This window comes from Balaenoptera musculus, chromosome 8 (assembly GCF_009873245.2).
Source record: "Balaenoptera musculus isolate JJ_BM4_2016_0621 chromosome 8, mBalMus1.pri.v3, whole genome shotgun sequence".
NCBI lineage: Eukaryota > Metazoa > Chordata > Mammalia > Artiodactyla > Balaenopteridae > Balaenoptera > Balaenoptera musculus.
Genome location: NC_045792.1, coordinates 59,677,232 through 59,699,323, shown reverse-complemented (window position 1 = coordinate 59,699,323; position 22,092 = coordinate 59,677,232). Strand labels below are relative to the sequence as shown.

Below are 22,092 nucleotides of genomic sequence, written 5' to 3'. Positions count from 1 at the left end.
CTAGCCTCATCACCCTGTTTTTTTCACTATAATAATAGCTTCAATAATACTATGTAATTCAATTATTATGTTCTTTTATTAGAACAAACGTTCTACTAAAGGTATTAGTCTGCTTTGTTCTTGGATTTATCCCTAACCTATTCAGTAAAAATATTTTTCCGGAAATTTACTGAATATATTTACTGAATGTTCTGTGAATATAAAATTGACCACAGCTCAATACTGAGCCCTTCAGGAATTCAATATTTAGAGGTAAGGCAGAAAAAGGAGAGTGAAATGAGAAGCTAAGAAGGTGGGAAATGGTAATATCATCGTACCAAATAGAAAAGAGGGTTTTAAAAAGGAGAGAGTTGTAATTCAGATAAAAGTTGCTGAGAGGCTGAGTTGCATGAAAGAAGGTAAGTTACAATGGCACCATCATCATGGAGGTCATTGGTGGTGAATGAGAGCAGTTTCAGGGAAGTAATGGGAATGAAATGTTTTATTACCAAATGCTATTTGAATCAGTTGAGACTGAATATAAGCATTTCTAGATGTTTTCTGTGAAAAGCAGCAGAGATTTGAGGTAATAGAAGGAGGAGAACATAAAAACAAGGGAGGGAGAATATTAATCAATATAATTTTTTTAAAGAAAAGTGTAGTTCTATGGAGGAGGAGAGATGTAAATGGCAAATAAGGCTCTGCAAACACTAAAGAATTATACAAGAAGATCTTATACATAATCCCACTTACACTCCCTACAGCCTTCACTAAGTGAGGTAGAGCATTGCAATTCCCCATTTACAGAGAAAGAAACAAGCTTGGAGATAAGTGATTTGTGCAAGGTCATGCAGCTAGTATAAGTGGCAGTCATGATTTGATACAAGACCTTCAGATTCTAAATTTTTTCTCTACCACATGGAAAGAAATTAGGTTGTTTTCAATTTGGATATGCTGAACTTGTATGCATATAAAGCATTTTAATGGAAGCAATAAAGCCTTGTTATTTAGGACACTGGAATTAGAGAAAGCTAGAACTCAGCTGCCTAACACTACTATGATATTTTAGAGATTTTAGTTTCCAAAATTTTTCTAATATTGACAAGAGAGCAAGTTCTTTCAGTACTTACTTTGTTCAGTGTTATGGTAAATGTTTTAAATTCATTATCCTGTTAATGCTCATAAAAAAACACATTACCTGGACCTAGAAGAGAGAAGAGTAGCTGTGTAAAAACTGGGCCACTCCAATGTTTAAGGATTCAAAAGGAAAGAGAAAAATAAGAGAAGAGGGAAAGATTAAATAGTGTTAGGAATAAAGGGCTTTTTTAAAAATGGAAGCCAGATATCAGTGTTACTGAAGATGAGAAGTCTCCTGTGATGAAAATGAAGGAGCTGGAAGATGGGTGGAGGGAGAGCCACATGAATATGGAAGTTAACTTGAATTTAGATGATGGAGAACCAAAAGAGGTGGTTCATTTTTCAGCAAGCTGGAGGCAGGGCTGTATTTACAGAGATTTGTGGTTGTGGAAGGGACCTGGGAGATATATTCTAGAACAGTTCTCTCCAGTAGAACTTTCTGCAGTGATGGAAATATTCTGTATCTGAATGGTCCAATATGGTAGCCACTAGTTACATGTGTTATTGAGCACTTAAAAAGTGTTTCATTTGACTGAAGTATTGAATTTTAATTTAATTTCAACAAATCTAAATAGCCATGTGTGGCTAGTGGCAACCACATCAGATGTAGTAGTGTTAGAGAAAATATACAGATTGTGTGATTAATAGGGGCATTGGAAATTGCATGGCCCCATTAATTGACTTATCGAGGCACACAAGCCTGAGATTTCTGAACAGAACACTGGCTTTTGTGAGTTTAGCTTGATTATCATACAGGAAGGTACCAATGTATATTCTAAGGAAATTGAATTGGTTTAAATGTATTTTTACTTCGTTTTATCAGGGTATTTCTGACATCACCATGAACACAGAAAACAATACCTTTTCTCTGTTCCTTTATAAAATTGTCTTATGATATCCATTTTAATGATGTTTAATGTTCTACCTACTAAATGAGGTTCAAAGTTCATTAAGGGTTGAAAATGTGGGTAATGTTTCTCCATGTCTATATCTATGTCTTCTCTAGTCTATCAGGACTACTAACTAATTTTTTTTAAGGTCCAGCAATGAGAATAAGGGCTAATCCTCCCAAGAAGTTATACATGGGAGAAGGGACCCTGTAAAAACTGACAAGGAGAATTTTCAGGAGCCTTGCTAGCCTCTAATATTACCTCAACCCATCCAGCTGCCTTCCTGTTGGTAGGAATTCCAGGTTTGGAGCAACTGCATGTCTGGATCTCCATTCCCTTCTGCTTCGCCTATACTCTGGGCCTGCTTGGCAACCTGCACCCTCCTCTTCAACATTCGAGCTGATACAGCCCTCCACGAGCCCATGTGCCTCTTTTTGGCCATGTTGGCAGCCACTGATCTGGTCCTCTCTTCTACAACACTCCCCAAAATGCTGACTATTTTTTGGTTCAGAGATCAGGAGATCAACCTCTATGCCTGTCTAGTCCAGATGTTCTTTCTCCACTCCTTCTCTACCATGGAGTCAGCAGTGCTGCTGGCCATGGCCTTTGACCGCTATGTGGCCATCTGCAAGCCACTGCACTATATCACCATCCTTACTGGGCCACTTATCACCAAGACTGGCTTGGCTGCTGTGACTCAGGCTGTGACACTAATGACTACACCCCCCTTTCTGCTTAGACGCTTCCATTACTGCCGAGGTCCAGTGATTGCCCACTGTTACTGTGAGCACGTGGGTGTGGTAAGGCTGGCCTGTGGGGACATTCGCTTCAACAATATCCATGGCATTGCTGTGGCCATGTTCATAGTGGTGTTGGACCTGCTCTTTGTTGTCCTGTCTTATATCTTCATCCTTCGGGCAGTTCTACAGCTTGCCTCTCGGGAGGCCCATTACAAGGCCTTTGGGACATGTGTGTCCCACATGGGTGCTATCTTGTCCACCTACACACCTGTGGTCATCTGCTCAGTGATACACCGTGTGGCTCGCTGGGCTGCCCCTCATGTCCACATATTCCTTGCTATCTTTTATCTTCTTTTCTCACCCATAGTCAATCCCATCTATGGTGTCAAGACCAAGCAGATTCGTGATCATGTGCTCAGTCTATTCCAGAGAAAAAAATGTATAGATTCACACTTTTTTCCTTAACCACTAGTCCAGGATCTATCAGTCCAGTGGATACAGAATTGAGATGGAAAGGGAAAATCTCAGTAAGAAAATTTCAGAGTTTGGCAATTCTCCAGTATGACAAGGTCCCACTCCTCACAGATCTACCAGTCAGATCAAACCGGGTATGTCCCTATAGTCTGATAGCAGAGGTTTGACCTTCCTATTCTTATAGGTTCATCACATGATAAAGGAAAACATAAAGAACCTCTCAAAGCATTATTGTCATCTAGGTGAAAGACAGTACAAATACTGCCTGAGATTGGCACAAGAAACTGAGGTCTTGGTGAACTCTTCATCCAGACCGAGGAATTGAACCACAAATTTTATGACCAAAATGCCAACACCACAACTAGTACTGGAATTGCCACAAAATCCTTTCTGATAAGTGGCCTCCAGCCTCTGCCACTCTTTTTTAGCCTACTACCACTCAATGTTATTAGCTCTACAGTTGGACAGCTCCACTTCTAATGAGACTTATTCCTTCCATTAAGTCAGTTCCTTTCTGACTTCTGACTCATACGAATGACCAATTCTTGTATTGAACACTTAGCAAAAGAGTCTCCTGACATCATTTATATAAACTTATATCATCATGTAACTAACTTTTCACATGTATATGCCTTCTGTCTCCAAAAAATCTTAGTAATATTTATTGAATGAATGAATAGAAGAACTGAACACCATCCTTGAGCTATGGAATGTAGAAACAGTAATTAACACCCTTCCAACTTGAAGTTGAGACTGCTGAAGCTAAAGAAGAAAATAGTTACAATACATAATTGCGGTAGGCTGAATTACTGTTCAGATATTTATTCTCTTGTTCCTCTACCATGGGAGGGTGTTTTCCTCACTTGAGGAATGTTAAATATTGACTTTCTTTGACCAGTGGAATTTGAGTGGTCTTGAAATGTGCCACAATAATCAGAAATGTTAAAATGTGCTGTGTAGCTTGGCTCAGTAGCACTCAATTTTCTTCTCTGCTTACGAGAATGATCATGTCCCCAGAGTTCTTCCTTCAACCTAGACGAGTGATAGAAAACATACACGGAGCAGACGTGAATCTGACTCACAGCCTGGAATATAGCCACAGATGATCAACAGTGTTCATATAACATGAGCAAGGATGATTTTGTTGGGGTTTTTTTCTAGTAAACCACTGAGATTTGGAAGTTGTTTCGTCGAATAAGCCAGGGAAAGCTGATCTTTGGAGTTGTGAGCTCTTTCTTGCACTCCAGCTCATGACAGTTCAATACCAAGTATTTAAAGAAAAGAAAATGCACTATTTCTTCTCCTAGTATATCCTAAAAATGATACTGGATCTCACTTATCTTTCTGCTTTTGTCTTCTTATGCAAACTCTAACAATTGAACACTCCTTCAGTCAGTTCTTTGTAAAAGAATCTCTCATACACACTTTTCATGAAGGCCTGCTTATACAACCATGTTCTGTTTTTCATTTTGTGACCCTTTTCTTTCTTCAGTAATAATTAAAAGAAGTTTCTTCAATTCTAAGAAAAGAACAAAGAAACCTGATAGTCTCTGAAAAAGCATCTCCAGGCCCTCCAGGCCCATGTTGTGTCATGGCTTGCCTCTTAGGCACACGTGAAGGTTGGTGGTTTCAATGGGTCTCTGGCCAGTTCCCAGTGTCTCACTCATCCAGACGTTGAGGTGGGGTAATTGGACGGCAAGGAAAGAAGTAGTATGAAACAAAGGCCTCTGACTCTGTCCCCTAAGACTTCCCAAACTCTAGTTTGGTTTTTCTCAGTAGAGATGAAGCATTCTATGTGACAAATTGTTCAAAAATGTTCACTCTCCCAGAGTATACTTCCCCACATATTGACCATGAGGATAGCCATCTGCATCACTTTGATCAATGGGGTATAAGCAGATGTGGTACAAGCAGAGGCTTGAAATTTGCTTATGCAGTCGGGCTTGTTGTCTTCTGACTCTGCTGCACCATGAGAATGTGCCCTGGTTAGCACACTGGTCCAAGGAGGATGAGGGAAAAGTGGAGCAGAGCTGCCTGATCAACTTGCAGCTTGAAGCACAGCCTCACAGCCAAACCCAGCTTGGATCATCAGATCCTCAGCTGACCTTCAGTTGCATAAGCAAATCCAGTTGAGATCAGCAGTCATCTCAGCCGATCTCCAGATGTATGAGAGATACATTTTTATGTATGTACAACATACATTTTATGTTGTATGCCACTGAGATTTTTGTGGGTATTTGTTCCACAGTACATTCTGGGAAATAATTGTTTCTGTCATTATTATTTAGTAAATTGAATATAATATAATTGATTAAGTATTCCCAGGATATAAGATCTGATTTGTCCCTATGTTTGGTGCAGGAATGACCTTGCCTTTTAGGTGACACTCATACCCTCCCACAGAGAGTGATTTTTGTCCCACATAGAAGTCTAATAGTATATGAACTCCATTACCATGTAATAAACAACAGTATGCACTGTTAGCTTTATTCACAAATAGTTATTTCCTATCTTATACCAACACTGTGTGCTTAGATGGAGCACAGCCCTCATGAGAACAGTACACGCAAGCTATTTTTAGACTTGAAGTTTTACCATTACATAAACACAAGAGGATACAGAAAATGCATTTGAACGAATTCAAACTTAATTACAACACCTCCAATCATTCATGCACCCTAGCTCTGGATTTCCTGGACCCTGAGTAATTGTCAGTAAGTTGCCCAGACAACGCCTCTACATGAATCATTGAGTGACCCAGACATCTATGTTAGCTAGGACAGCCCCAGCCCATTGATAGCTTGGAAATGACAAAATGACAGACTTAGAATACCGACTAACATAGCAAGGAAGTCAAGCTTCAGTCTACATTTTAGCAAACACATTAGAAGTAACCAAAGTACTTGAATATCATTTCATGTGTTTTGCTTGGAATGCTTCTGCATCACTATTGTGCTTCTTACCTCCCTCTATTGTATTTTTCATCTCAGATATTGTAATTTTCATAGATAAATGTGCTTTTTTTTTTTTCATCTCAGATATTGTGGTTTTCATCTCTCAAAATTTGATTTGGTTATTTTTTACATCTTCTGAGGCCTGTATCTAACATGCTCAATATTTTCTCTAGCATCTTGAATATACAAAATATCTTTATAATTGTTTAATATCTTTATATGCTAACTTTATCATAGGTACCTATTTTATTGGTTTTGATTGATTGATTTTTATTATGTATATCTTCCTGGTAATTTCTTTATTGAATGCCAGATGTGTTGAATTTTGGGGTACTGGATACTCCTGTATTCTTTCTCTTTTTTTTTAACATCTTTATTGAGGTAAAATTGCTTTACATTGTTGTGTTAGTTGCTGCTGTATAACAAAGTGAATCAGCTATACATATACATATATTCCCATATCCCCTCCCTCTTGCGTCTCCCTCCCACCCTCCCTATCCCACCCCTCTAGGTGGTCACAAAGCACTGAGCTGATCTCCCTGTGCTATGCGGCTGCTTCCCACTAGCTATCTATCTATTTTACATTTGGTAGTGTATATATGTCCATGCCACTCTCTCACTTCATCTGAGCTTACCCTTCCCCCTCCCCGTGTCCTCAAGTCCATTTTCTACGTCTGCATCTTTATTCCTGTATTCTTATATATATTCTTGAGCTTTGTTCTGGGACATGGTTAAGTTGTTGAAAACAGTTTGATTCCGTTCAGGTTTTGCTTTTAGGTTTTATTATTCAGGACTAGAGAAGCTTTTAGTTCAGGCTTAATTTGTTACCACTACTGAATAAAAACATTTTTGAAAAATCTATGATGACTTGTAAGTTATGAGGCTTTCCACTCTGGCTTGTGGGAACAGAAACTATTCCCAGCCTTGTATGAGTATTGGAGATTGTTTCCTCTGATTTTGAGTGGACTTTCCCTAGTTTCAGGTAATCTTCCTCCCATGTAAGCACTGAACAGTACTCAGATGAAGACTGAAGATCTCCAATGCATTCTCTCTCTCTCTGCAGCTCTCTCCTCTCTGGTACTCTGCCCTATGAACCCTAGCTCCCGTGGATGTATATGTTTGATGTATTTTGGGGGGTACCACATGCATAAAATTGGAAGTCAGATTTTTTAAAGTGTATGTGATCACTTAATCAGATAGTATAGAAAGAATCAAAGGCCATGGCCAGATCCTGGCTTTCTATGAATAGAACAAAAATCAAGAATGACATCAAAGCAGAAGTAGTCATCAGAACCTAAGAAAATGTGGAATTGGGTAAAGAGCTGAAGAAATCATGAAGTGATAGACTGTTCATATACTGTAGAAGCAGAAATCTGAATTTAAACTACTGAAGACATCAAAGTGGTGCATATATTCTCATAGATTCCAAAGTCCCCAGTTGTCTAAAAAGATTGGTCTGCAAAACAGGGGCACAAAATGGTCTACTCAGGTAAAGGAAGAATCTTAAAGTTTCCATTTGTTCCTATTTTCTTAAGCCTTTTAATATTTATATTATTGTATGTTTTATAATATAAAATACTAATATAATGCCATGTGATAAAGTACATATTATTGTTTGTTTACATAATACAGTAATCAATATGTGTATATATACATATATATGTATACATATATACACATATATATACACACACACACACACCTTCAATAGTTTAAATTCAGATTTCTGCTTCTACAGTTTATGGATAGTCTATCACTTCATGATTTCTTCAATCCTTTACCAACTCCACATTTTCTCATGTTCCAATGACTACTTCTACTTTGATGTCATTCTTGATTTTTGTTGTATTCCGTGAAGGTAGAAATGCCAGAATCTGGCTATGGTCTTTGATACATACATATATACACATAAACACGCGAATGATCAAATCTACAGTACACTGACTTGTATTTTTTAAGTTTACTTCAGCTATTCTTACCTCCTTCTTGGGAAAGCATGTTCTGATTTCTGCTCTAATCCAAGGGTTAAGTCTCCCCGCCTTTACCCAGGGATGGCATTTGGTGTATTTTTTAAGTGGTTGTGATACCAAGTAGAGTTGAATCCTAAGTATTTCTATAGTCATTCTTTGAAGAGGAGTTTCGTGCACAATTGTGTTTGAGAAGCTCAGTGAGTAAAACTAGGACTGGACTGAAGAGTGACCCTTGCTGCTACCCTCAGTACAGCATTGTCTCAGTAAACCACACGACTAGAGCCTAGGAGTCTGAGAGAAGGTCTCCCTTAGGTGTGATCTCAGGTTGGGAGATGTCTAGTTTCATTTTTGGTAGGTGAGTTCCTGTAATGCTGAGACCTCTCTCTGAGAATGGTTGGTTGGTCCTGGCTTTGTTTCCCTCATTTCTGAAGTTTTTGTGACACTGAGGCTGTAATGTCACTTCTTTTTCAAGACAAATGCTATGATTTTAAAAAGAAAAAGATGATATAAATTTTCTGACTGTTAAGAGTTTGTTCTTAATTTAAACAGGTAATGGTAGGTATCAATTATTTTTTATAACATTGAATATATTTAAAATTTTAATGTAGCAGTTTTATTTTTAAATGGCCATATTTAATATAACCCAGGAATTATATATTTGGAATTATTTAATGGGATGATAAATATTCTAGATGTAAACTTGATTTTGAAAAATTGCATTTGTCTTCATGCATTTAAGGAGTTCACTTGCAAAAAGTTGGAGAATCTATTCTCTAAAGCACATATGCAGACCCTGGTGTTCGATCTGAAACTTCCAGAATGGGCAGGATTTGGATGGACCTATCTTCAATGCAGATCAAACAACTTTGCTTCCACTGTAGGACTTTAAAGTGGTTTTACCTATCTTAATCCCTCATGAGGTTAAGCACTAATCGAGGAACTAATATTATGTGCATGGTGCAGTGTCAGCTTATAGATAACATAAGTACCAAAATATTTGATCCTTAATAATGATCGCCAAGTCCATTGTCAGCATTTGGCTTGGGCTATTGGTGGAACCAATAACCGCCTACGACTCTTAAGTTTTTTCTGAAGCCTCAAGACAGTAACATCTTAATTACATCACTTTGTAAAATCCCTGAGTCATACACAATTTGATCATCTCATCAATCTGAACTTAGAGAAATTTTTTCATTCATCCATCCATACATCCAAACATTTATTGAGCCCTTAATGTTACAGGTGTTATTCTTGTACTCACGAATTACAGGATGAGAGCTATAGAGCAATGTGACAGGAGACCAAGTGTGAGAGACCAGCACCAAAGAGACTTGAATGCTAGAGTTAGAACCTTTCATCCATGGTCTCTCTCAGCACCCATTCCTAAAAGCCTACTCTGCCCTAACTCTGTGCCCTATTCCAGCTTGGTAATTGCTTGGTTTTCTGATGGCTGCTTCAAAGTTTTGCCTAAGAGTTAGTCGTGAGTCTAATTGCAATCTATTTGATGACTGACATCTTGCTTCTTCCCATCTTCTGACTCTGGCTACAGTCTATACTATTCTATACTTCCAAGTTTCTGCCATTACCAGCAATATCACCCACAAGAAAGATAAAAGAATGAAAGACAAGAATGGAAGGAAAACTTCTAAATCCTGTATCATGATCAGAAACAGCAGTTTCCATAATCATTCAATGAGGGATAAAAATCCAGGAGCTGAGTCAGTCTGCTGAAAGATCCTTAATGGAATATTGCTCCTATATCTGGTCCTCATAGGCATGTAAAAGGGCCCACCCCTCTCTTCCCTTGGTGAGACCCACTATTTCTTTTAAATTTAGGACTTAAAAAGGAGCTTAGGGGTGATCTGCTAAAATCTCATTTTACAGATGCCACTGAAGTCCCAAAATTAGTAGGTAAATCTCTCATTCAAGGTCGTATATAGTTGAGTACTAATGAATTACTGTTTCTTAAAATATAGTCATAAAATGTCATAGCTTGATTTTTATAGATAAGTATTTATTTTTACACAAAAAGTTTTAATTCAGAAACCTAGACATTCAGGGAGGCTTGGGAAGATTCATCCTGGGGAAGCCTGCCAGAGATCTCTCTCTTATGTAAGACTATATTGTTAAATCAGAAAGAGCCTTGAAAGATAAGGAGGCACTCAACAGAGGGTGTGTCAAGCTAAGAAAGAGCTATCTGAATGAGGAATTTCCTGGTTTGGGCCTATAAGCCTTAAAACAAACTAACGCTTATAAATTTTGGTCATTTAATCTTTCTCAGAAGTTCTTCCTAGAGTTAATACAGAAACAGAAGTATTATTTTTCTCATTTCTCTCATTCATGATTCAAAATAGAATTATCCAGAACCGAACTTTCTTGAAACAGATGAGAGTAAGTGAGACTGATCTACTATGAGGTACCTGTCCTAAACTCTAGGAGCCAGCAGGACCTCTGGTTAAACAAAACAAGTCTTTTGAACAATTCTCTTTCTTCATTATTGGTTCACCTCAACGAAGGATGTCACAACAGAGGGAGTAGTAGCACAGTGATAGCATGACAGTGAAAACAGAACTTTGTAGACACAATGGTAGAACCAGGTTTCAAACCCAGGTCAATATATACACAATGCAATACTACTCAGCTATAAAAAAAGAATGAAATAATGCCATTTGCAGCAACATGGTTGCAACTAGAGATTAACATACTGAGGTAAGTCAGAAAGAGAAAGACAAATACCATATGATATCACTTATATGTGGAATCTAAAATATGACACAAATGAACCTATCTATGAAACAGAAACAGAATCATGGACAGAGAGAACAGACTGGTGGTTGCCAAGGGGGAGGGGTTTGGGAAGGGATGGAGTGGGAGGCTGGGGTTAGCAGATGTAAGCTGTTATATATGGAATGGATAAACAACAAGGTCCTACTGTATAGCACAGAGAACTAGATTCAGTATCCTATGATAAACCATAATGGGAAGGAATATTTTTTAAAACTGTATATGTTTGTATAACTGAATCACTTTGCTGTATAGCAGAAATTAACACACTGTTGTAAATCAACTATACTTTAATTTTAAAAACCAGGTTGGGGGGAAGGGTTGGGCGAAGGGATAGTTAGGGAGTTTGGGATTGACATGTACACACTGCTATATTTAAAATGGGTAACCAAGAAGGACCTACTATACTGCACAGGGAACTCTGCTCAATATTATGTAACAACCTAAATGGGAAAACAATTTGAAAAAGAATAGATACATGTGTATGTATAACTGAATCACTGTGCTGTACACCTGAAACTATCACAACATTGTTAATCAACTATATTCTCCAATATAAATTAAAAGTTTAAAAAAAACAAAAAAACAAAAAACCCAGGTCAATGAGCCTTTATGAAATTAAATAACCCCAAAGTTAGTTGCCTCACTTGCAAAATGAGAATAATAGTATCTATCTCACAGAATTTGAGAATTTCATGAGTTAATTTATATCATGTAGTCAGGTTAGTATCTGGCAAAAAAAAAAAAAAAAAGATGTTCAATAAATGACAGTGTCATGAGACTAAATCCTATATTTTCTCAATGGTATGCCAGTGCCTCCCTCTAGTTATAGCCTTGTAATCTCAAATACAGGAAATACCTTAATGCCATAGACCCTCCTCCCCAGAGCCTGTGTTGCAATAACTCATGTCCCAAATCTGCTTGACTTTTAACTTTTAGCTGGTAACTTTTTATTCTAGTTTCAGAGTAAAACATGTCTCTTTAGTGAGCTGTTGTAGTCCTATGGATAGATGAAATTCTTATTGCCAAAAGGATTGGGGAAAAAAATGAATTTTTAAAGAGGTAAAAATGAGATCCTGAGGGCTTCCCTGGTGGCGCAGTGGTTGAGAATCTGCCTGCCAATGCAGGGGACACGGGTTCCAGCCCTGGTCTGGGAAGATCCCACATTCCACGGAGCAACTGGGCCCGTGAGCCACAATTACTGAGCCTGCGCGTCTGGAGCCTGTGCTCCGCAACAAGAGAGGCCGCGATAGTGAGAGGCCCGTGCATCGCGATGAAGAGTGGCCCCCGCTTGCCGCAACTGGAGAAAGCCCTCGTACAGAAACGAAGACCCAACACAGCCATAAAGATAAATTAATTAATTAATAACAACGCTGTATTAAAAAAAAAAAAAAGTCCTTCTTTAAAAAAAAAAAAAATGAGATCCTGTCTTTACTGAAAAGGTACAGAGCAATACTGACTATAGATTTTCCTTCCTGCTTTGACTGGATGAAGATAGATAGGGAAAGAGACCTGAAAAATCAGTTATGGTTTGTTCAGGGAGGCAGAACCACTATGAATGATGTGGAATAAGGGATTTATTATAGGGATTACCCCTTAAGCAACTGAGAGAGCTGGTGAATTGTATAGAAGACTCTTGTCTTTGTGTGTGAAAGTGACCAGCAGTGGCCCTGTATTTCAGCAAGGCCTACATTCAGGGAAAAAAACCTAGATATGGACCAAAAGAGTGGAGAACAGCAACTTCTCAGGATGAACTGGAACCTACAAAGGAAGCCTACAATCCACGTCTTTCCCTTACTGCCTCCAACCTCCAGAATGCAGGTGACTGGCAGAAGGAGCTGTGCTTCACCGTGAAGCTGAACACACACCTGGCCCAGGACCTGGAGAAATGGAAGGAGGAGATGTGGCAGGAGATGAAGGAATTGTGGGCTCAGCTGCTACCTCATGCCAACAAGGTGAGTTCACAGATCAGGGGCAAAATGTGTGAGCTGAAGCAGCCCCTGGCACTCTATGCCAACCTTTAGAAAACAATGGCTGCTGTTTCATTTCTGCCCTCCAATCTGACAAAAATGTGCCTTTTGGCCAGCCATAACCAGAAACCACACTGGGAAAGGAATTCTGGGAAACATAGTTCCAGCTCAGCCAAGACGATACGGTACAATACCCTTACCACATTATATGCATCTAAGAAATCTTGGACAAACCAAACTGAGAATAACATTGGCTCCTGGGTGAATGTCTACTTATCTATATCATATCTGTCTAATCTGCCTATACCACATACTGAGGTGCTTGTATCTTTTGAATGATTATATCTCACCTCGATTAATTTCATACCCACCCAACTTTCTTTAACAAATCAGGATTAATCTAGAAACTATTCCTTGAAAAGGAGGAGTCCTTGCCAAGAGTCTCATCCAGCTCACAATTGTATCTTTAATTTTATATTTAGCTGATGTTTGTTTACTTCTTCAACAAGGAAAACTGACTCACTTGATCCAAATAGAACAATCAACCATATTATTCCCTGAAGGAAATTTGTGCTCATAGGCAATATTGCCAGATACACAGATCCCTCAGATCTTATATTTTGAGTTTGAGAAATGACTCTGCAGAATATCTAAAAACAATTTTAGAATTCTCAACAATTCTAGAATCCAGTCATAGAAGGATATCAGAGCAGCCAGGGCCCCCTATGGTGCCCCTTTAGCAGGACACAAAATTCTTGGCTTTTAAATTCAAAAGTTTTGATCCAGAAAGATGACAAAAGATGTATAAGGGCATCTGATATGGCAGAACAGGTTTATCTTCCTGGTTTCAGATTAGGTTAGGCACAAAGATCCTCTGTGCCTGGCAGAAGGATGAACATTAGTTGGGACCATGCCTCCCACTCCTTAAACTGAGGCTCTCAAGGCTCCAAGTGGCGTGGAAGTGGATCCTAAGCATTCCTGGGGCATAAGTAAAATAAATAAGTTGGCTGAGAGAGAGTAAGAGTGATCAGTCAGGTCAGTTTGCAGAGGGTTCAGCAGCTGGGACAAAGGGATGAGTATCAGAAAGATAGAGTGGACAGTCTCTGCCAGGGTCCTATGGGGCTGTGACTGCAATCTCAGTGGATCAACAGTATTAGAGATTCTAGTAGAAGGAGGTCATGTACCAGAGGCCACAGTGTGAAGAAATACCATAATTACAGCATAAGATGTATCTGGGGTTGAGGCCAGCCGAGAAACAAGGAAGCAGGAGACAGTCCTCTCCCATATGAGTACCAAGGTGGCAATCATGTGAGAACACACCCATCCCCTACTGCAGTTTTTTTTTTTTTTTTTTTTTTTTTTTTTTTAACACAGTAAAGCAGGAATGCCTTTTTTATTTGTTTATTTATTTATTTATTTTATTTATGGCTGTGTTGGGTCTTCGTTTCTCTGCGAGGGCTTTCTCTAGTTGTGGCAAGTGGGGGCCACTCTTCATCGCGGTGCGCGGACCTCTCACTATTGCGGCCTCTCTTTTTGCGGAGCACAGGCTCCAGATGCGCAAGCTCAGTAATTGTGGCTCACGGGCCCAGCCGCTCTGCGGCATGTGGGATCTTCCCAGACCAGGACTCGAACCCGTGTCCCCTGCATTGGCAGGCGGACTCTCAACCACTGCGCCACCAGGGAAGCCCCCCTACTGCAGTTTTAAATCTAGCACAAGGAAGATGGTGATATAAAAACTCCTGTGGTGGGGGGGAGGGGGGGAGTTAATCCTGTATCAGACTAAATTATAAATTGGAATTGACTAAGAAATCCAAAGTTGATTGGATTTGGTTGGAAGTGCTATCTTCTACAACTCAATTTGATTTTATTATTATTCTAACCCCCATTGTGCATAAATAATGCAGAAAGGGAAAGAATGAAGTAAGTTACATTTTGCACAACTGAGTCTATGATTATAATTTTTTTACTTGTTATACAAGGAAATATTTAGAGGTATTTAGACTTTTACCATCACAAGACTATAATTAGGTGGGTGTCACTCGTTAAAAAGCCTCAGATGTACATGGGTGGGTACTGGGCAGCCAAGGAGAACAGAGGAAAGCTGGCTCTGTTGATATGACTTTCTACAGAGAAGCAGAGGACAGAGAGTGTTTTCTAGAGCTGAGGCCGGTACATTTACGAGTGAGGCACAATTGCAGACATTCTTTGGCTTTTCCAAGAAACTTGCTGCAGTTATTCTTTATGCCTGATCCTCCCATAGGCCTTTCAGTGCATGATAAAATATGGTTATTAAAAGGCAAATTGTTTTTTTATGTGCCAGTGATTATGCAGGAATTTTAGATTCATTATCTCATTATATCCTTATAACTAACCCATGAGGAGTTACTATCATTACTTCCATTTTCAAAAAGAGGATACTGAAGCTTAGATTGTGCAACACATGCACAGTCTGAAAGTTACTGGTTCAGATCCATCTCCGCCCTTTACTGTAATCTCCAAACTATCAAGACAATTAAAAGATCAGTGGTTGCAGGGCTTAGGCATAGGGAAAGATGAGCAGGTAGCACAAAGTGATGTTAGGGCAGTGAAAATATCCTGTATGATACCAACAGTGGATGCATGTCATTATATATTTGTCCAAACCCATACAACACCAAGAGAACCCTGATGTAAACCATGGACTTTGGGTGTAGGTTGCATCTAAGTGGTTCACTTGTAACAAATGTACTGCTCTCTTGGGAGATATTGGTGATGAAGGCAAGTATGCATGTGTGGGGATGGGGAATATATAGGAAGTTTGTAACCTCTGCTCATTTTTGCTATGAACCTAAAACTGCTCTAAAATATAAAGTATGTATTACATTCAAGGGCCTTCTACTTCAATAAAACGTCTATGGGTCCACAAGCAATCTACAGATTTAATCTGATCCTTATCAAATTACCCATGACATTTTTCACAGAACTACAACTAGTAATCTTAAATATATATATGGAACCATAAAAGACCCAGAATTGCCAAAGCAATCCTGAGGAAAAAGAACAAAGCAGGAAGCATAACCCTCCCAGACTTCAGACAATATTACAAACCAAAGTAATTATAACAGTGTGGCAATGGCACAAAAACAGATATATGGATCAATGGAACAGAATAGAGAGCCCAGAAATAAACCCACACACCTACAGTCAATTAATCTTCAAAAAAGGTCAATTAATCTTCAATTAATATTCAAGAATATACAATGGGGAAAAGACGGTCTCTTCAATAAGTGGTGCTGGGAAAGCTGCACAGCCACATGTAAATCAATCGTGTTAGAACACTCCATCATGTCAACCAAATATAAACTCAAAATGGCTTAAAGACTTAAATATAAGACATGACACCATAAAACTCCTAGAAGAGAACATAAGCAAAACATTCTCTGACATAAATCATAGCAATATTTTCTTAAGTTAGTCTCCCAAGGCAATAAAAATAAAAGCAAAAATAAACAAATGGGACCTAATCAAACTTATAAGCTTTTGCAAGCAAAGGAAACCATAAACAAAATGAAAAGATAACCTACAGACTGGGAGAAAATATTTGCAAATGATGCAATCGACGAGGGCTCAATTTTCAAAATATACAAACAGATCATACAACTCAATAACAAAAAAATACCAACCCAGTCAAAAAATAGACATCCTCCAAAGAAGACACAGCCATGGCCAATAAGCACATGAAAATATGCTCATCATCACTAATTATTAGAGAAATGCAAATCAAAACTACAATGAGGTACCACCTCACACCAGTCAGAATGGCCATCATTAAAAAGTCTACAAATAGCAAACACTGGAGAGGGTGTGGAGAGTAGGGAACCCTCCTACACTATTGGTGGGACTATAAATTGGTGCAGGCACTATGGAAAACTGTATGGAGGTTCCTCAAAAAACTAAAAATAGAGTTGCCATATGATCCAGCACTCCCACTCCTGGACACCTATCTGGACAGTACTCTATTCAGAAAGAAACATGTGCACCCCAATGTTCATAGCAGCCCTATTCACAATAGCCAAGACATGGAAACAATCTAAACGTTCATTGAGATATATATATATATATATATATATATATATATATATATATATATATATATATATATATATATATATACACACACACACACACACACATATATATACATATGTATACATATATATGTGTGTGTGTGTGTGTGTGTGTATATATATATATATATATGTATGTATGTACAATGGAATACTACTCAGCCATAAAAAAGAATGAAATAATGTCATTTGCAGCAACATGGATGAACCTAGAGATTATCATACTAAGTGAGGTAAGTCACAAAGAGAAAGATAAATACCATATGATATCACTTATATGTGGTATCTAAAATATGGCACAAATGAACTTATCTACAAAACAGAAACAGACTCACAGATGTAGAGAACAGACTTGAGGTTGCCAAGAGGGAGGGTAAGTTGAGGAGGGATTGAGTGGGAGTTTGGGATTAGGTGATGCACAATATTATGTATAGATGGATAAACAAGGAGGTCCTACTGTATAGCGCAGGGAACTATACTCAATATCCTGTAATAAAACATAATGGAAAAGAACATGAAAAATAATATATATATACATGTGTATATATACACATATATATGTAACTGGATCACTTTGCTGTACAGCAGAAATTAACACAACATTGTAAATCAACTACACTTGAGTAAAATGAATTTAAAAAAAACTTCTATGGGTCCAGTGGTGTGAAGCATGTTGAGATATCCCTTCTAAGGTGAAGGATAAGTTGGTGCATCTGGCCTCTTATAAAAAAAAAAAAAAAAAAAAACAAAACACAATGCCTAGTGGCCTTCTTTGGGGGGTTTAAGAGGCAACATATTCCTCACTTGGGTCTGTTACTCCAGCCCACTTACTGAGTGACCCTCAAATCTTCTAGTTTTGACTGGGGCCCAGCAATAGAATCTGCAGCAGTCTCAGGCTGCTGAACAAGCTGCCTTGCCACCTGGGCCATAGGATCCAATGATGCTTGAAGTATCAGCGTCAGATAGGCGTGCTGATTGGAGCCTTTGGCAGGCACCTATAGGTGAATTGCAGTAGAGGGACTTAGGATTTTGTAGTAAAGCCCAGACGTCTTTTGTGGATTACTACTCTCCACTTAAGAAATAGCTCTTGGCCTACTACTGGGCCTTAGTAGAGGCTGAATGCTTGAGCATGGGCCATCAAGTGACCACGTGATGGGAGCTTCCCTTCCTAAACTGGGTTTTATCTGACTCACCAAGCCATTAAGTGGAGCTTGAACAGCAGGACTCCATCAAATAGAAGTGGTACACATGTGATCAGACCCAAGCAGGTCCTGAAGGCACAAGTTACATAAAGTGGCCCCAATGCCCACTGTCTGCACTCCTGCTACACTTTCTCCATGCCTGCAGCTATGACCTCATGAGGAGTCCCCTAGGATCAGTTTACAGAGGAACCTAAAACTTGGACCTAGTTTATAGCAGGTTCTGTACAACATACAGGTACCACCCAAAACTGGATGCTGCATACTATAATCCCTTTCTGGGACATCCCTGAAGGAAATTGCTGAAGAAAAAATCCCTCTGTGGGCAGAACTTTGATCAGCACAGCTGGTTGTTTTCTTTTGCTTGGAAGGAGAAATGGCCAGAGGCACAATTATATACTGACTCATGGGCTCTGGCCAATGGTTTGGCTGGATGGTCAGGGACTTGGAAGGAACATGATGAGAAAATTGGTAACAAGAAAATTTAGGGAAAATGAGACTTCTCAGGAAGGGCAAAAAAATGAAGATGTGCCCCATGTGAATGCTCATCAAAGAATCCTCTAAAAGGGGAGTAAGAGTAAAAATAGATTCTTTCTTCATTGATTCTACTTCATAGCCACTGCCCTGACCATATTGGCTCCTGGTCTGAAGGAGACAGTTAAAAATGTCTCTCCGAGGTTTAACCCCTCCAAGAAACAAAAAAGCAGTGATGGTAACAACAATATTATTTAAGCACCTGGTATGTTCGTTTCCTTACTAGCCCCTTTGTATATAGTATCTCAATTATAAGAGCTACCCCGAGATAGGTACTATTCCCACTTTATGCTTGAAGAAGTGAAAGTGAAAGTGAAACAACTTGTTCAAGGTTACACAGTAGGTATGTCACTGAGCTGGCTTGCAAACTCAAGCCACTGGAGCTTCAAAGGCCATGTCTTGTCACATGTCCTAAAGTGTGATGCCCCACATCCCATGAGAAGCCCATTAGGACACACCAGGGGATAAGCCAAACTGAGAAAGCAGGTTTTCCCCTTCCTAAGAAACAGGATTTCAGGTTGGGAAGTTTAGGTTCAGAAAGATGTAAAGGACATGCACTGCAACACACAAGTCTATGGGGTCCTTCCCTCACAATGTAAACCAGAGTAAGGGGGAAAGTCTGCAGTATCTCATTTTTAGGTAATAGCTATTTGTCTGTCTTGAAGTTAATTCAGGATTCTACCACCACTTCCAAGTGCTGTAAGGATATCAAACTTCCTTAAAGTTTGACAGCCAGGCTGAGTTCTAACTCCAAGAAGACTCTTCATCCCTCTTCTAGAAAGGCCTTTCTGATTTCTACTTGGCGTCCTTAGACTAGCTGCAGACTCCAGGAGGGCAGACAACAAACAAGAGCAGGACTTGGACCCAAGGGATCATGACTCAATTAAGAGGTCTGTCCTCCATAGACTTAGACCTCTCTGGACCAACCCTAACATGCTGTGGATAGCTGTGTTCAAATGTAGAATCTGTGTCCATCCTTCTGGGACAAAGACTGCTATTTTCCTTCTCCACTGAGATAGTGGGAAGGTTACAAGTGGAATTACCCCTGAGCAGAATGCTTATACGTGCCAGGCCTCAGAGGCATTTGCAGAGCCCCAGGCTCTTGCTGACACTACACATCCCAGGTAAGAGCATCTTACAAGGAGGATATAGAAAAGGAGCAAATGTCATCAGTATGTGTTCCCAGCCTATAAGAAAGAACTTAAAGTTGGGCAACCAACTTTAGATCGTGCTCCTATATAAGTTTCTAAGACCCAGAGGGAAGGAATTCTCTTGGAAGGATACTTAGAAAGGGTGGAGGGGGGAAGCTTCAAGATGGCGGAAGAGTAAGATGTGGAGATCACCTTCTTCCCCACAGATACATCAGAAATACATCTACAAGTGGAACTGCTCCTATACAATACCTACTGAACGCTGGCAGAAGACCTCAGACCTCCCAAAAGGCAAGAAACTCCCCACGTACTTGGGTAGGGCAAAAGAAAAAAGAAACAACAGAGACAAAGGAATAGGGACGGGACCTGCACCGGTGGGAGGGAGCCATGAAGGAGGAAAGGTTTCCACACACTAGGAAGCCCCTTCGCGGGCGGAGACTGCGGGTGGCGGAGGGGGGAAGCTTCGGAGCCACGGAGGAGAGCGCAGCCACAGGGGTGCGGAGGGCAAAGCAGAGAGATTCCCGCACAGAGGCTTGGCGCCGAGCAGCACTCACCAGCCCGAGAGGCTTGTCTGCTCACCCGCCGGGGCGGGCGGGGCTGGGAGCTGAGGCGCGGGCTTCGGTCGGATCGCAGGGAGAGGACTGGGGTTGCGGGCGTGAACACAGCCTGAAGGGGGCTAGTGCGCCACAGCTAGCCGGGAGGGAGTCCGGGAAAAAGTCTGCAGCTGCCAAAGAGACAAGAGACTTTTTCTTGGATTAACCAAGATGGCGGAGTAGAAGGACGTGCTCTCACTCCCTCTTGCGAGAGCACCAGAATCACAACTGGCTGCTGGACAATCATTGACAGGAAGCCCCTGGACTTCACCAAGGAGGATACCCCACGTCCAAGGACAGAGGAGAAGCCACAGTGAGACGGTAGGAGGGGCGCAATCAGAGTAAAATCAAATCCCGTAACTGCTGGGTGGGTGGCTCACAGACTGGCGAACACTTATACCACAGAAGTCCACCCACTGGAGGGAAGGTTCTGAGCCCCACGTCAGGCTTCCCAACCTGGGGGTCCGGCTACGGGAGGAGGAATTCCTAGAGAATCAGACTTTGAAGCCTAGTGGGAATTGATTGCAGGACTTTGACAGGACTGGGGGAAACAGAGACCCCACTCTTGGAGGGCACACACAAAGTAATGTGTGCATCGGGACCCAGGGGAAGGAGCAGTAACCCTGGGGGAGACTGAACCAGACCTACCTGCTGGTGTTGGGGGGTCTCCTGCAGAGGCGAGTGGTGGCTCTGTTTCACCGTGGGGATAAGGACACTGGCAGCAGAGGTTCTGGGAAGTTCTCCTTGGCGTGAGCCCTCCCAGAGACTGCCATTAACCCCACCAAAGAGCACGGGTAGGCTCCAGTGTTGGATTGCCTCAGGCAAAACAACCAACAGGGAGGGAACCCAGCCCCACCCATCAACAGTCAAGTGGATTAAGGTTTTACTGAGCTCTGACCGCCACAGCAACAGTCAGCTCTACCCACCACCAGAGCCTCACATCAAGCCTCTTAGATAGCCTCAACCACCAGAGGGCAGACAGCAGAAGCAAGAAAAACTACAATCCTGCAGCCTGTGGACCAAAAACCACAGTTACAGAAAGATAGAGAAGATGAAAAGGCAGAGGGCTATGTACCAGATGAAGGAACAAGAAAAAACCCCAGAAAAACAACAAAATGAAGTGGAGATAGGCAACCTTCCAGAAAAAGAATTCAGAATAATGATAGTGAAGATGATCCAGGACCTCGGAACAAGAATGGAGGCAAAGATTGAGAAGATGCAAGAGATGTTTAACAAAGACCTAGAAGAATTAAAGAACAAACAAACAGAGATGACCAATACAATAACTGAAATGAAAACTACACTAGAAGGAATCAATAGCAGAATAACTGAGGCAGAAGAACGGATAAGTGACCTGGAAGACAGAATGGTGGAATTCACTGCTGCGGAACAGACTAAAGAAAAAAGAATGAAAAGAAATGAAGACAGCCTAAGAGACCTCTGGGACAACATTAAACGCAACAACATTCGCAATATAGGGGTCCCAGAAGGAGAAGAGGGAGAGAAAGGACCAGAGAAAATATTTGAAGAGATTATAGTCGAAAACTTCCCTAACATGGGAAAGGAAATAGCCACCCAAGTCCAGGAAGCGCAGAGAGTCCCATACAGAAT

The 22,092-nt window shown here is 40.4% G+C and overlaps 1 protein-coding gene across 1 annotated transcript; it reads left to right on the top strand.

Moving 5' to 3' along the window:
• Positions 1-388: 388 nt before the first annotated feature.
• Positions 389-12,952, top strand: LOC118899520 (olfactory receptor 52K1-like). Its single transcript, XM_036861298.1, is given in 4 exon segments — positions 389-398; positions 2,231-2,382; positions 2,384-3,157; positions 12,743-12,952. Coding segments are annotated over 4 exon segments (1,146 nt in total).
• Positions 12,953-22,092: the final 9,140 nt, after the last annotated feature.